The following is a 16,799-nucleotide window of genomic DNA, read 5'->3' as shown; positions in this document are numbered from 1 at the left end:
TCAACTCTGAGAAAAACTGCAGTGAACTTACAAGAAGTAGCCCTGTTTATCAGAGACACTGACATTTACGGAAAACCCACTACGCATCCCTTCTGGAACTGCACTGGAGAGTGGTGATTACATCTCCTAGGTATAATCATCTCCCTTTACACAGAAAGACAACAAACAGAGCAGGTTTCAAAACCTCCATTCAAAGCCAAAGCCCAGGGACCTTCGAATGGAGGCTGAGTTTCCCTCATATGAAGTATAGGGGACTGGAAGTGTTTCAGACTTTGGATCTTTCCAAATTTTGGAATATTCAAACAGAGACGTTGCTGGTTAAGCATCCCCAAGCCAAAAATCTGAAGTCCCAAATGCTCCAAAATCTGAGACCTTTGGGGTCCTAACCTAATGCTCACAAACTTTTTGCATTCAGGATGCTCAGCTTGTATGAGGGTGGACCAGCTACTGTGAAGAATTCTCTCTCCTTTCTGCTCTAGAAATCATCCCTCTGGTCTTCCTCCAAAGAGCTGCTCGCCACCACCCAGCTCTTCACGTTCCACATTTGCCTGCATCCACTTGGCGTGTTTCTCATTCACGTTTTGCTCAAGTGCGTTCTACACGTGGTTGTGGCAGAGGAGCCAGAAAGCGAAAATCCCTCCTGCTGGGAAGCCCTATGGCAGCACGCACAGCGGAATCTGCCACCTTCGCCTCCCGCCAGGTGCAGGAAATCCCAACAGGAGGGTGTTTGCACACTGTTGGCCGGCACTGTGACCTCTTGCCTGGAGATACAGTGAGGAACGAGGGACCAGGCCACCTTAAGAGACATCCATAGGACACCACGCAGCCCAGCTCTCCCCCGTCTCCCAGGAAAACAGTTAGGAAGGCTACCTCGGTGCAGCACGATGTGGTCGATCATGTTGCGTTTGTATTTGGTGTGGTAGAGGCAGAGAGGACAGCGAAGGTCTTTGGGGCCCTCCTCAGGAACCGCTGAATGCCCAGCTTCCACGTGCATAGTAAAAGCAGATCTAGGAGAGAGGTTGGGAGATGGGAGATGAGTGTGATATTCAGGACTCCGGCCAGCAAACCCATCAGAGGCGCGCAAGTGTGACTCCCCTGCTCCAGGGGCCTGAAAAACAAAGCTGTGAGTCCCAGCTGTTGCCCGAAGGTTCCTTGACCACTCAGCCATGAGCTGTGTACTGTCGGGATCTGGTAGCTTCTTTCAGGACATGCTGCCACTTGGCTGGGTTCAGGGCTCAGTTTAAGAAAGAGATTCTCTGAACACCTTATTCTTGAAAATTAGAAACAGTTCAAAGCAGGAAAACAAAATCTAGAGGAACTACTTCTCATCAAGCCTGAGGGTCACAGGGGAGACAGACTATTTTATTTTATTATTTTTTAAAAGATTGATTTATTGGGGCTGGTGCTGTGGCATGTAAAGCCACTGCCTGCAGTGCTGGCATCCCATATGGGCGCTGGTTCCAATTCCAATCCAGCTCTCTGCTATGGCTTGAGAAAGCAGTAGAAGATGGCCCAAGTCCATGGTCCCCTGCACCCACGTGGGAGACCTGGAAGAAGCTCCTGGCTCCTGGCTTCAGATTGCCTCAGCTCCAGCCATTGTGGCCATCAGGGGAGTGAACTGGTGGATGAAAGACCTCTCTCTCTCTCTCTCTCTCTCTCTCTGCCTCTGCCTCTCTATAACTCCGTATTTCCAATAAGTAAACAAATCTTAAAAAAAAAAAAGATTGAAATATTTACTTGAAAGACAGAGTTTTACAGAGAGAGGGAGGGAGGAAGGGAAAGGGGAAGAGAGAGAGGTGGTTGATCCTCCATCTACTGGTTCTCTCCCCAAGTGTCCACAGTGGTCAGGGTTGGGCTAGGCCAAAGGCAGGAGCCTGGAACTTCATTCGGATCTCCTGTATGGGTACAGGGGCTCAAGCATTTGGACCATCTCCACTGCTTTCCCAGGTGCATTAGCAGAAACCTGGATAGGAAGTGAAGCAGCCGGGACTTGAACTGGTGCTCATTCTGGGATGGTGGAGTCACAGGCGGCAGCTTAACCTATTGCACTGTAACACTAGCACCTAGAAGGACTATTCTAAAGACAAGCTGCCTATCTGAGTCTTCAGAAGGAAGTAGTGGTAAGTTGTTTAGGAGGTCATGATCAGTGATTAGGTAAACAGCACTCCCAGTTGTGCTAGCTCCAACATGGGATGGTATAGTGGCCTCTTCCTCCATCCTTTACACCTTCTCAATTTACAAAGCCTTAAATGGCTCTCATAAAATGGATGAAACCAAGTTTAATGGGCAAGGACCTCTTCTTACCAACCCAAGTACTTCTCTCTGGAGAAACGTGTATTTGTCGGGGGCCCTTGGAATCGGGTCCTTTAGTCTTCTCTCGGTTCTAAGCCACAAACATTCTTATCTGGACAATAACTGGACTGGATAAACAGTCAGAGATATGACACAGTGTCCATCAAATCCTAGCAATTGAGATTTTGGTAGCAGAAAAACTTGTTCTTCTCCCAGTTCATCTTTATCTTTGGACACTGCTATGGTATGGATATTAGAAAGGCCATGGGTTAAATGCTTGTGTCCCAGGGGAGTGCTTTTGGGAGATGGTAGAATTTTAGGAGTGTGGGGGCCTCATGGGGAGTCCTTAGGTCATTGGTGGTGTGTGCTCAGAGGCATTTCTCATGGGGCTCCTTGAGTTCTTGTGAGAGAGTTGGTACAAAAGACTGAGTTTGGGCCCATCCTCTCTTTGCCTGTCTGGAGAAGTGATCACTTCTTCCAACACATGCTCCCACTCTCTGCCACCCTCACTGGAGGTCACCCTAGTGGAGCTGCCTGATCTTGAACCTGAACCTCCAAAACTATGAGCTAAATAAACCCTTTCTCTTCATGAAGCCAGTTGTCTCGGGAATTTTGTGGCAACAGTGAAAGCTGACTGAAGCAGTCACAAGGCCTGACTTCTGCAGCTTCTCTCTGTGGTGAGGTGCCTGAGGACTCAGATCTTGACTGCAACAGGAGTAGAAGGTAGGAGTTTTATAGCCGTCATATAAAAGTAATGCTAGGGGCCGGCGCTGTGGTGCCTCTGCCTACATCCCAAGTGGATGTCGGTTTGAATCCCTGCTGCTCCACCTCTGATTCAGCTCCCTGCTGATGGCCTGGGAAAGCAGTGAAAGTTGGCCCAAATTCTTTAACCCCTGCACCTGTATGGGGGACCCAGAAGAAACTCCTGGCTTTGGATCGGCCCAGCTCTGGCCATTGCAGCCATTTGGGGAGTGAATCAGCAGATGGAATACCTCTCTCTCTCTCTGTATCTCTCCCACCCCCTCTGTAACTGCCTCTCAAATAAATAAATTAATAAATATTTTTTGAAAAAGTGATGCTTTATTACCATAGTAGCTTTTTATCTATAGCATTATAGCACAAATCACTGTGCCACACACCCTTCTAGGCACTGGTTCATTTCCTACTCACAGTGGCCCCTGAGGTAGGGAGAGGACTATTATCGTTATTTTACAGATAGGGACATGGACACACAGAGAGCCCTACTGACTTTCCCAAGGTCACACAGCCAGGAAGTGGCAAAGCCAGACCCCACACTCCACACCTGCAACCATGAACCTAAAGGATCCACGGGATGAGATTCTAAATTGGTTCGGATGATGGCAGAGGGAGCAATCCACTCCTCGAGCTCACCAACTCTGTCAGACAAGAGCAAGGGGCACTCTGGATTCTCCTTTTGTGGTCTGCAGCATTCTTAAGTCTAGTCCTCCCAGGGCGGGGGTCTTGAATGACATCAGGTTAAGAAATAACTTCTCTACAAGGAGAGCAAGAAGTCACTCGACTTTGACTTTGCTTGTACGAACATATTTTTTTTTTTTCAAGGACAAATAAAAAAGGGATAAGGAGAGTTTGACCAAGAGAAAACATTGCACCGTGTGCTAGGCCAGGGAAATTCTGTGCTGTAGCCTCACCGGGCTCAGGGGCCCATTTGCTCTGCGTTTAAACTCATTTGTTCCCGTAGAGCTCTTCATCCCTGCCAAAGCAATCTTCAGTGTGTGAAGCTCAGAGCAGCTCATAGGCAGGGCCTCTCCGGAGCCCCAGTAGGAAAGTGCAAGGGAGGAGTATGCAGTGAGGGGCGGAGGAGAGGCAGCCACCTTGTTTTTTTACAACCACGCTTCACGCCACTTACTTAAAGCCTGTGTAAAAGGAGCAGTCTTTGCACTTGAAAAGCTTCTTCCCTCCATGCTTGTCCCGGTAATGGCGCCTGATGCTCTGGATGTAGCCAGAGGAGAATTCACAGAATTCGCAGTGAAGAACGGCTTCGGTTTTCTGCTCAGTTCCAGCTGCAGCCCCAGGAAGAGGCACGGGGCTGACGCGGCTGTTGTTCCTTGCCAGGGCAGCTGACTGGTAGTGGTTCAACTGTTGCTGAACGTCTGGGGGCTCCGAGTACGACGAGTCTGTGCAGAGAGGGAGAAAACAACAATGGGGTACAGAGAACCTTGACGTGAGGGTTCTTTTGCCCCTAACTTCATGGAGGTATAGTTGACCAAAATAAAAGGCACAGCAGTGAGGACTTGATATATGCACGTCCTGTGAGAAGATTCTCACAGTCAAGTTCATTCACACATCCATCAGTCACACTGCTACCTTACCACTTTTTAGGTGTGATGTGGACACTTAACTTCTACTCTTTTTGCACATTTCAAGCCTACAGTGTGCTTTACCACACTCACCATGGTGCACAAGGGGTCCCCAGAACCTGCCCATCTGACAACGGAACACTTGCACCCTTTGACCAACATCTCCCCCTTAGTTTCAGATACTTTGCGGGATGATGACTGTGATCCTATCTGTCCTCTTGATTTACCTGCTGCCACCCAGATCTGCGAAATGCACGTGGGAAGTGTCACTTCTTTCCCTGTGACTTTGAAGGCTCATGACACGTAAGCATAAAATTGGGATCTACAGGTTTCAAAGTGAAAGACGAAAATAAATTGTTTTCTACAAGAAATTGCAGTGAGGCAACCAGTTGCCCCAGGACACCTGTTGTCAGGTGAGACAAACACACCTGCATAGTATACGCAACTGTCCACGCGAGACAGGAAGGAGATGATGCGATATCTCCTCCTTGGCAGCCGAGAATTATTCAAGCCAACCAAATAAAAAAAAAAAAGTCACTCTTTAACAGAAATGCTCAGGCACATGGCACTCCCACAAATATAAAAATGTTTTATGCCTCCACAGACAAGCGATTTAAAATTTAAAATATAAAAATCCGATAGTGTTCTCCTGGAATAGATGTTTAAAGCTTAGTCAGCATTAAGATGGAGATTTATTCATAAATCCCATTAAAATGAAATCCCAAACAAGTTTCTCTGAAAGGTATTTTAAAGTTTGCAACTCTGAGGAAAATGTCGGGAAATGACAGGCATAAATCTTCACCCCCAAGAAGCTTTGACACCAAGTGGTAGAGAAATCTGATCTAGGTGGGAGGAGGGGAAATCTCAGATTCTTCTTTAAATTTAAGGAGGAAAAAAAAAGCAGGAGTGGGGGAAGAGAGAAAGTGAAAGAAAGGTCTTGAACCTTTTCCCAACAGCCAACATGCTGCTTTGAATGTCAAGGTTAGGAATTCAACAACATTGCCCTCCACAACCTACAGCTGCCTGTGAATGGCACAATGACGTCCACAGCTACCACACAGATGAATTTCAGGGTAACTTGCCTTGAAAAGAAAACAAAGGGCTCTATTCTTTAGCTTTCAAAAAGCAGAGGGAAAGGGGACAGAAACTGTACAAGCCTCCTCCTGATTTGATGGACACTTAATTTTCCAAAGCATGATTCCCCGAGGCGGGACATGGAGGAATTCTGTAAAATCCATGCTGGAAGAAGCGGGACCATCCATCCCGATGGCCTCTTCCCCACGCCAGACAAAAGCAGAGCAGCCTCGGTGGCGGTGGGGCCACCTCCCGAGTCCAAAATATTAACATACCTTCCCTTCAATTCATATTCCTCAAGATGGAGAAAAACCCCCTTGGAAATTGTAAACAAACCTGCTACACATAAAAATAAAACAAAAGGAAACTTGAACAATCTCTGTGAGCCTCCACGGGTTCATTACCAGGTGTAAACTGGAGACAAAGGAAGCAAAGACTGACACAACTGGATTCATTTTACCCAGGTCTTTTATCTGCTTTTGCTTTATTCCTCTACCCTCGCTGATGAACCCACTCAGGATCACAATAATGCAACTGTCAACTGCTCATGCTTGCCTTCAATAGCAGGTTTGTTTACCATTTCATGGATCGTTCGAGATATTTTCTATGTAAGCCCTCAAGACTAGTTGCTGCTTAGAACGTGCACACAATGAAGTACAAAATGCACTCCACCTCTCTTGTTAACAGTCTTGAGCAGCAAGTTGAGCACTGCCAAACAGCGTCTCTGGAAGACCGGCCCCTCCGCTATGTTGGTGCTAGGTCCTGTTCTTAGCTCTGCAGAAGAGAAATTCTGTGGCCAAGAAGGCCACAGCCACATCCTGCTGCCCGTGATCTGTCTACCACCTTACAAATCAAACCAAAGACCAAAACAAATACCCCCAGGACTGGGCCTCGCCTCCGCAGGCAGCCGCAGTGCCCTCGAGGTCAGAGTACACATCTCGGTGAGCCCTGACAAGTTAGTGCAGAGGCTGGAGTCGTCTCAGACACCAGCACAGGACAGCTTCAGCTCCTTTGAAGGAATTTCAAGGCCGCAAAGGAACGGCTGCCAGGCAGATGATAAGCCAGGAGAATCACCTTCCCATGCCTGCCACCCACCCCCAATTCAATACAAGGCCCGATCGCCTAGGCAGACCCTTGCCAAGGGAGGGGGACTCTCCTTTTAGGTAACACGTGTTTCTTGCATCTTATTTCATCCTTCTCAAAAGACAAAGTCTAAATTTTAACTCCAATATTTATATATTATAGGAAACTTCAAGAAAGAAAACGCATTCCAAGAATTTCTTAAATGGCAACACAAAATGTATCACCATAGGTTTCCATGACACGAACGCCCTTCTCCCTCTTGGTTAAAGGCAGAAGGGCAGGTATATTTGCAAAAAATAAACAAATCCTACCTCTGAGGATATGTATGTAATAATGGGCAGGTTAGAGCTTAGAATTTTACTTCTCTCCTTGGTGCCAATATTCTCAATCTCTCTCTCTCTCAGAGTCTGTGAATAATGTACGATTTTAGCACTTTGGGCACTAAAGTGACAAAGACGTGAGTGTGTCTGATTCCACTGATCTTAAAAAAGCCCACTTGCTACATAAAATTCCAGCTTGTTCATGAAACACAGCCTGAAGAGCAGGGAGAGGGCTGTGTTGTGCCCTGGTTCTATAGAAAGGCAGACAGATTGTTAGCAGTGAAGGGCATGTCACATAAGTTAAAAATCATCATTAAGACTATTTTCCTTCATTCTGAGCTTAAGGAAAAAAAAGCAAAAACACTCCTGTGTTTGGAGATCCAGACTTCTGGTCCTGGGGAACCACAGAAGCTGACACACATGGATACAAATTCAGAGGGAAATTCTGCACCCCACTATGGGTCACCCGAATTGTATCCTGATTGCCCGTGTGGCCAGTGGTACCTACCACGGAACCAAGAGCAAAGACTAAGACGGTGCATCTTTGAAAACCGGATGTGGCTTAGCAACTAACCAACTTTGGGACCACAGTTCAACTCCCTGACTCATGCCTTTAGATGCCAAGTTTTCGAAATTAAATTATAATTTATGATTGGAATTACACAATTAAATCGAGTGAAATCATATGTAGCATTCATTCTATAAATTGCCTATTATAAGAAAAGAATTCTATCTTGTAAAACCAAGGTCAAATTGTAGCATGGCTGGTCATAGCGACTATGTAGGGTGTGCCAATTACTGAGCGGCCAGCAGGTGATTCTCACAGCTGTGGTGTGAGGAATAAAGGGATTCGCTAACCAATTTTACCAATGAGGTGGCTGAAACTGAGGATGGTTGGTCACACAGCTGAGATGCAGAGGCTGGGTTTGAACAAAGACCCATCTGCCTGTGACATCTGAGCCTTCTCAGTAAGGCATCCATACCCATCGGTGACCTTCAGCGTCCCAGGACACTGTCAGAGGAATGAGAAAGAACAGAGAATTCTTTCAGAAATACACAGACAAGGAGCAGGCTTCCGACACACGGTTAAGATGCCACTTGGGACACATGCACCCCCTGTTGGAGTATCCGGGTACTGGCTCTACTTCTGCTCCACCTTCTGCTAATGTACAACCTGGGAAGATGGCAGGTGCCGGCTCAAGTACTTGGGCTCCTTCTACTTGCATGGGAAACCATGGCTGAGTTCCTGGCTCCTGGCTTCCCCCTGGCCCAGCTCTGGATGTGGTGGGTATTTGGGGAATGAACCAGTAAGTGGAAGATTTCAGAAGTCAGTTTTTCTCTCTCTTTCTCTGATATTCAAATAAAATAAAAATTATTAGGTAAACATGTTTTAAAAAGGAAATAAGCACACAGCAGAGAGGAAAGAGTGGTAGAAAGGCTGAAAGAGTGAAGAAGATAATATTAAAATTGATACAAATGGTAACAGATACAATAGCCAGAAAAACCACCAAAACAAATACAAAAGAAAATGCACTACCATAAGCATTTTGGGGACTGGCATTGTGGCATGGCAGATTAAGTCTCTGCCTGTGAGGCCACATCTCATATGGGTTCCAGTTTGAGTCCCAGCTGCTCTACTTCTGATCCAGCTTCTTGCTGATGCTTCTGGGAAAGCAACAGAGGATCCTTGGGCTCCTGTACTCTTGTGGGAGACCTGGAAGAAGCTCCTGGCTCCTAGCCTTGGCCACATCCTGATGGGCCATTTGGGGAGTAAACCAGCAGATAGACCTTTATCTCTGGCTCTTCCTCTCCTCTCTCCCCTCTCTGTAACTCTGCCTTTCAAATAGATAAATAAATCTTTAAAATAAAAATAATAATAAATAAAATAAGCATTTTGGAGCATGTGGAAACAAATTAATAAGCAAGGTTCATGGGAGAGATAAAAAGTTTCCAAAATTTCAAAGTGTTTCTAGAAACAGAGCAAGCTTCTGCACAGGAGACATTTCTTGGGACGCACCGTGCAGGTAAACAGAACTGGAAGCCTGTTTGCCTAAATGTCATGCTTCATTTAAATGCTTGATAAATCGGGTTCCACTTTTAACTGTAAAATTCCTCCAGTGAGATTTGGCTGGGGAAAGAAAGCGTACAAATGCAAACAGGGGATGGGAGCTTTCAGGTGAACCTTTGAAGAGCTCAGGATTTCAAACCAGGAAAGTGCTGGATTCCAGGTGAGCCCTCCTAGCCCTCTCACTTTTCCAAGTTCCTGGTGAAATGGGAAGTTTCTTGGCTAATCCCAGCTCCCCACAAAACCAGCCAATGCCAGGTGAGTATCAGTGGGGGGCTTCTTTTTTCTTCTTCTAGAAATTAGCACCGTAGAAACAATCACAATAAATTGATAAAGGCACACGACAGAAATACAATCTCTGGGAAAACAATACACAACAGAACAGAGCCTTCCTGGGTATTCACACTTCCCATCCCATAACTCTGTCTTCGAGGCAGGCCATGCGCAGACTCTGGGGTCTTCCAGGAACTCAGATCTCTTACAGGGAGAGAATGGAGCAGTTGACTGTTTTGAAAAGACAGGCCATCCTTCCTCCACTGATTGAAGGAATAAAAGAGGCAAAGAGAACAAGTGAACAGTAACAGGAGAGTTTAACCATGGTAAGATCAAGGAAGACACAAGGAAGAGCAAGAATCAATCGGGCAGTAAATTGTGGAAGCCACAGAGGACAGCCCCCTTGTACGCGCTGAGTGCTACAAAAAAGGAGGATGCACCAAAGCATCAAGTCTCCATTTCCTGCAGCTCTGCATAGAAGGTGTGAGGGAAGGTGAAAGAGAGCAGAAGCACCTTGGTGGCAGAAACCGCAGTTAGTAAAATTTGTTCATGATTTAGAAGACAGGCTCATTGGCCCAGGCGAATCAAGAACCAGGAAAAAAATAAATAAATAAAAGACAAAGAACAGTTGGCAAGCAAATCCTGAATGGCCAGGGGGCAAATGATTAAATTATTCCCCTTTTAGGGGAAGCAGATGATTAAATGATGACCCATTCATTCACCAAGTATTTATAGAGCATCAAAGTAAATATGAGACCTTATTCTGGGACAGTAAGACCTGATTCTTGACCTCAAGCCACTCGCTGCCCGAGACAGACACATAAATAATTGATTGTGATACATTGCCAGAAACAAACGGCTTTAATGGAGGCATCTACAAAGGGGTGGGGGGCTGGAAGGGAACAGCAGCAGCACTTGTCGCCCAGGAATGTGGCAGTGAAGGAGGCGAGGAGTGGGTGTTAAGGGAAACCTGACTGTCCATTAATAAATATGACTGGTATTAATTACTGTGTTAATCAACAAAATCAGCACTAGATGTGCAGATACTAAGTACTCAGCGCACCACTCTTCTACCTTAAATCCTACGTTTTGGAGAAACCAGTCAGGAACTAACAACTGAATTCTTATCACCATGAAAAAAGAAAGTCACTTAATTTCCCTTGGGCAAAGCAATGGAGAGCAGCAGATGAGTTTGAACAGAAAAACATGTACATCAGAGGGTGGGGTAGGTTTTGTGTGCGACAACTTAAGATCTCCAAGTGCTAAAATACCACAGAAAGTTCAAAATAATGCATGGATGGGAGTTTTCCCCAGAAAAGCAGACCATTTAGCAAGTAAGGTAATGTAAAGAACTCGAAATGGAGTATTACCTGTGGATATTTTAAACATAAATAATTGCAAATGCCCAATGTCTGTGGGAGGGAGCACGGCCCTAATAAGCTGGAAACAGAGTTCAATCTTGTGAAGAAATTATAGTGAATTTGAGCAAGGCATACATACAACAGAGTAGCTAGACATATTTTAGTTAACGGCCAGCAAACTTCTAGAATGGCATCAACTTCTATTATACAACTGCTAATAAAAATAGTCAAAGTATTTTCGTGTATGTGATAGTGACCCAGGAATCTAGTGACTCAATAAAGAATGCTGTGGCAATGGGAGACCACTGGGCTTTGAGTTGACTGGAGTCTGCTCCTTGGAGCTCTATGATGCGCTCCTGAAACCCAGGACACTGAAAGCTGACCTCACCTCTCCTTCTGTGTTCTGAATGTTAGTACATGGCCCACCTCCTTGTTCAAGTCCAAACTGTGAGGTTCTCCCATCAGGTTGTCAGCCTTCTCCCTTTAATGTGGCAGCACATTTAAACAGGTACTACGCTTCAGAGACAGGTGTCCAGACCCACCTCTACCCTGCTACCTGGTTCTCCTTTCCTCTGCCTTCTCCACCCATTGTTCACTGAGGTCCTCCTGTACCACACAGGCCACTCCAACAGTCTTCCAACTGGTTTTCCTTCCTCTAAGATCTGTTCCAGTCTGGCTGGCATACATCTTCTGAGACTTATATAGCACTTGTGTGATTGCGAGATGCTTATGCCCTATTGCTCAAGAGTAAAGTCTTCATTTCTTAGAACACAGAGCTCTTATACCTACTTCCACCCACATCTCCAGCCCGCAGCTGATTCCTTATATATTCTACATACTCCATCATTGGGAGTCCTTGTCCAGGGCTACTGGTGCTCTTCTTTCTCCCCTGCAAATTCTTTCACACCCTTCAAAATTCAACTGAAGTATCACCTTGCTTGAAAATGAGCTGAGTGTGCCCCCTAAGGTCTCACACGTTGAACTTGAATTCCCATTGTGCTGTATTAAGACAGCTGGGAAACTTAATCTGACTTCATCGTTGAGAGAGGTGGGGCCTTGGGGAGCTGATTAGGATTAGATAAGGTCATTAGGGTGAAGCTCCCATGATTGAAACGTGAAGGGGAGAGACCAGACACACGCACATACTCCGTGTCTCTGCCACCCCGGGACTCTGTGAGCAAGACTGTCAGCAGATGCCAACCCTTGAACCTCCCAATGTGAGCCAAATAAACCCATCTCCTTTATAAAGTTAGTCTGCCTCAGTTGTTTTGCTATGGAGGTAAAAATGGGCTAATGCACACCTCCTCTTGAGGTTTTCCCCAACAATTCTGATGGAACTCTGTGCTTCTCTGCATTCTGCCCATGCACACACATAGTGACTCTTGCTCTGGCGCGGTGTGCCTCACGCTACACTCACACAACAAGTCCTCCTAAGCCTCCTCCACTAATGGCGGTCAGATCAACACTTCCAGCCCTGAAGCATCCCAACCGGAGAAGACCCGTGGTGACAGCGGCATCGGCTGGGGCTGTACTTCACCCTCTACCCGGCCCCTTTCTATTTCCAGTGGCTGAGTTAGTGCCACCAAGAACCAGGTTTATTTGTTGACAAACTCCTTTAGGCCAATTTTATTTGTTACTGAGCTTATTCAAGCTAATTACTATAATTTAAGATGGCGAAATACGGGCATAGAAAGTGTTATTTCTATGAAGGCTACATTAAATGCTTTTTGAAATTTTTGATAACTTTTAAGATTTACTTACTTATTTAAAAGGAAGAGTTACACAGAGAGAAGGAGAGCCAGAAAAGGACATCTTCCATTCGCTTGCTCACTCTCCAAATGGCCACAACAGCAATGGCTGGGCTGATCTGAAGTCAGGAAGCCGGAGCTTCTTCCTGGGCTCCCAAGTGGGTGCAGAGGCATAAGCACTTGGGTCATTCTCCACTGCTTTTTCAGGCACATTAGCAGAGAGCTGGATCAGAAGTGGAGCAACTGGGGGTAAGGCTGGTACCCATATGGGATGTCAGTGTCAAAGGCGGTGGCTTTACCCACTACGCCACAATGCTGGCCTCTTGAAGGCTTTTTAAAAACTCAAGTTGCTTTGGGGCTGGTGTTATGGTGTAGTGGGTGAAGCCGTTGCCTACATGCAATGCCAGCATCCCACACGGGTACTGGTTCAAGTCCTGGCTGCTCTACTTCCAATCCATCTCCCTGCTATAATGCACCTGGGAAAAGCAGCAGAAGATGGCTTCGTGCCTGGACTCCTGCCACCCACATGGGAGACCCGGATGAAGCTCCTGGCTACCTGGCCTCCATCTGGTCCAGCACTGGCTGTTCTGGCCATTTGGGGAGTGAACCAGTAGGTGGGAGATCGCTTTCTCTTCCCTGCAAACACCCCCCCCCCCCATATCTCTGTTTCTCTCTCTTTGTAAGTCTGCCTTTCAAATAAAATAAAATAAATAGATCTTTTTTAAAAAAATAAAGTCAAGGTGCTAAAAAAAATTAGTGTCAAATTCTGTTTTGGCAAGACCAATTATAAAAGATTGAGAACACAGAAATCTAAAACTCTGTTTTAACATTGTGTCTCAAATGTCTAGGTTCTCACTCCACTTAAAAGAAATCAAAACTGGAAGTAGTGCATGATATGATATGCACATGGTTTGTGCAAGACAGAAACCAGAGAACCCCAATCAAAGGCCCTAGACTCAAATATATAGACGTGATCCTAAATCACAACACTGCTGAAAGAGTGTATTTGCATTTTAAGTGAAAATGAAATGATTAAAGCATTTAAAAATATTTCCTGATTAAGATGGAGGTTATTAAAAGAGGCAGAAAATAAGTTTTGGTGAGGATGTGGTGAAACTAGACATCATGGGCAGGCACTACCGTTGGCAATGTGAAATGGTGCAGCCATTATGGCAAACATATGGAAGCGCCTCAGAGAATTAAAAACAGAACTACCAGAGATCAAACAGTCTCACTTCTCTAACTTCTTCTAACAAAAGAACTGAAATTAGAATCTCAAAAGGTATCTGTACCGCAGCTTTATTTACAGTAGTCAGGAGGCAGAAACAATCCAAGTGTCCATCAACAGTCAAACAGAAAAAAAAAGACATCATAGATTATATGCTCACAGTGGACTACCACTGGCCCTGAAAAACAGGAAATGTTGGGGCTGGCCATGTGGTGCAGTGGGTTATGCCGCTGCCTGCAATGTCAGCACTGCATGTGAACATGGGTTCGAACTCTTGGTGTTCCACTTCTGATCCAGCTCCTTGCCAATGTGCCTAGAAAGGCAGTGGAAGAAGGCCCAAGTGCTTAGTTAGGCCTTTGCCACCCATGTGGGTGACCCAGATTGAGTTCTAGGCTCCTGGTTTTGGCCTGGCCCAGCCCTGGCCATTGGATGGAAGATCTCTGTCTCTCCCCTCCTCTCTCTGTAACTCTGCCTTTCATATAGGTAAATAAATTAAAACAAACAAACAAACAAACAAAAACCAGAAAATGTTGTCATATGCTACAACGTGGGTGAAACTTAAGGAAAATATGCTAAGAGACACAAGGTAGCCACAGAAGAACAAAGATGGCATGATTCCACTTCTATCAGGTACCTAGGATAGTTAAACTCAGAGAGACTCTAAGTAGAAAACTGGGCTGTAGGGACTAGAAGGGAGAGGCAAGGGAGGAGTTGTTCCATGAGTAGAGTTTTGGGCACATGAAATAAAAAAGTTCTAGAGACTTGCTGTACAACAACGGATAGACAACGAACACAGCTCTATTGACACTTAAACATTTGTGAAGAGGGTAGATTTCATGTTATGTGTTTTTTAAGTTAATAATTCCTTTAAGTACCTTTAGACAGTCTTGCTAGGTCCTTTACCAACATAATAAACTTCAGTTATCATCATAATGACTTCATTATGGTCCTTTGGAAAGTGTCTGCTAGATAGAGTTTGTGGACAACCGTGGCTATGAAACCACATAAGGTACTGGTATTGTTCCTGTCAATCTAAAATGTAATACAAGCTCCACAGGCAAGGGTTCTTGATGTTTTTGTCACTGATGTAGCCCAAGCACTTAGGAGTTCGGGAAAGGTACTTAAGAAAATATTTGCTGGGTTGAATTTGTGGACAGCTTTCTTAGTTCTGTGAGGAGTTTGCACACGAGATGTCCTCAGAAAGTTCGCCGAAAATGTGTATTGTGAAAGAAAATTCTGCACCCACAATTTTTGTACTGAAAGAAACAAATCTTTTGATTGCATGTTCCCTGTACACACTGTTTGAAGTTACGACAAGAGCAGGTGACACAGAGCCGTCAGGTTGATTCACTGACTCAGAGAATCTACTTCTTTTAGAAGATGTCTTAGATTTCTCTGTCCTTCCATTTAACTGTCTTTCTCTCTCGCTCTGTGCTACAACACTGAACAGAATCTGGCATCTAGAACAGAAACAAAAAGTACAAATCACCAACGAAACTTTCCGACGACTTCCTTTGAAGAGCCTCAAAAATGTTCCCTATGGACCATTCCAAAAGAAAATTGTATCTGAAACTAAGCTTTAGAACACAAACCATTTCAACTCCTCTGGATAGTGTCTAAAGAGGGCACATAACTCTCCAGAGGCAGTCACGTTATTTTTATTTCCTTCTTTTGATTATGCCTTGAAAATCTCCAGGCCAAGGCCTCTGGCACCTCCTTGTCTTCTATCATCAGTGGAGCTCCCTGGCCTGTATGCACAAGATTATGATACAATGGCCAAGGGGACAATGGATACTGAATGACTATATATAGGAATTCTGGGCTTGGTTGCCATGGAGGCAAACGGAAAAACAAACGCCTAATCCTGAAAATAAGGTTGAGGCCAAACTCGAAGGAAACACACACTGAAAACTTCCTGTCATTCTGATGAGTAAAAACAAAACCTTGAAATATGCTCATGGAATAGGAGAGAAAGAAACCCAAATAGAAAAATTAGTCTTCAAAATGACAAAAACACAGCAAACAAGGGACAGCCTTTTTGAGACTTAGTTTCTTATATGTACTTAATTCTCCGTATTTTCCACACTTCATCCCGAAGTTCATTGAAAGGCATCTCAAAGGCCTTATTTTGTATTAAGTCTCATGATGTCATTCTCTATATATTTTGGGGGAACCCAGGGAGGCTTGATCAAAGATAAAATGGGTTGGTGAGGTTCCAATTCACTAGGCCCTATATCTGGGGACAAATATAATTGTCTTTCTGTATTTAGCCCCAAGAGGCATCATCATTCACTCAGTTGACAAAGTCAAAATAAATCCTTGGTTCATTTCTCTATTGTTCTACACATTGAATGAGTCAAAAAGGTCTGTGGGTTCGAGCGCCTGAAACTCTCTCTGGGCTCCAATCACCATTGCCACTGCTTATGTCCAGGCCCTCGTGGTTGCTTTTGTGAACCTCACCTGCACAACGTTCCTAGCAGGCTTTCTATTGCCCACTTTCTCCTCCCTCTAAGAAGCCTTTCTTCTCTGAAATGCAAATGTGATCACAACACCTCTTCTTCCAGGAAAAGGTCCAACTCCGAACCTCTCCTTCATCTTTCCTGACCTGTCCTCACCCCATATCCACAGTCAGCACATGTGCTCAAATGCCAGGCACAGAGAAGCTTTCTAATATTCACTTTGGTTGTCCTTTTTAAGCTGAATCTTTGTATATTTCTACAATGCCCTTCTTAGACTTCTCAGCCTGACAAACTCCTATTCATCTTTTAAAACTGAACTCAATTCAAATGGACCACCATTATGAAGATTTTCCTTCATTCTAGATACACATTTAATTCACCCTCTGGACTCTCCTGCTGGTATTTATCTTACTGTATAGATGCTAATTTTATTTTACTCCCACCAGGCTATGATCTTTCTCCAAGTAGGCTATCCATCCATTCATCTATCCATTCATGCATGTATGCACATTTATCTATAACTTTTTTAAAAGCTTAACTTAGCTCAGCAGCCTGGC

General features: G+C 44.9%; 1 protein-coding gene across 12 annotated transcripts in view; it reads right to left on the bottom strand.

Moving 5' to 3' along the window:
• The window catches only part of ZNF462 (zinc finger protein 462), a 148,799-nt gene that overhangs the window by 35,348 nt on the left and 96,652 nt on the right, over window positions 1-16,799 (bottom strand). For all 12 annotated transcript variants that reach the window (XM_051855978.2, XM_051855976.2, XM_051855984.2 and 9 more), the window contains 2 exons: window positions 4,181-4,448; window positions 871-1,007 (listed from right to left, as the gene is read on the bottom strand). In XM_051855978.2, the coding sequence (XP_051711938.2) occupies window positions 871-1,007; window positions 4,181-4,448 (405 nt within the window). The remainder of the gene's footprint in view (window positions 1-870; window positions 1,008-4,180; window positions 4,449-16,799) is intronic.

This window comes from Oryctolagus cuniculus, chromosome 1 (assembly GCF_964237555.1).
Source record: "Oryctolagus cuniculus chromosome 1, mOryCun1.1, whole genome shotgun sequence".
Lineage (NCBI taxonomy): Eukaryota > Metazoa > Chordata > Mammalia > Lagomorpha > Leporidae > Oryctolagus > Oryctolagus cuniculus.
Note: the sequence above shows the minus strand (reverse complement) of the source record. Positions and strands in the feature narration are given on the sequence as shown.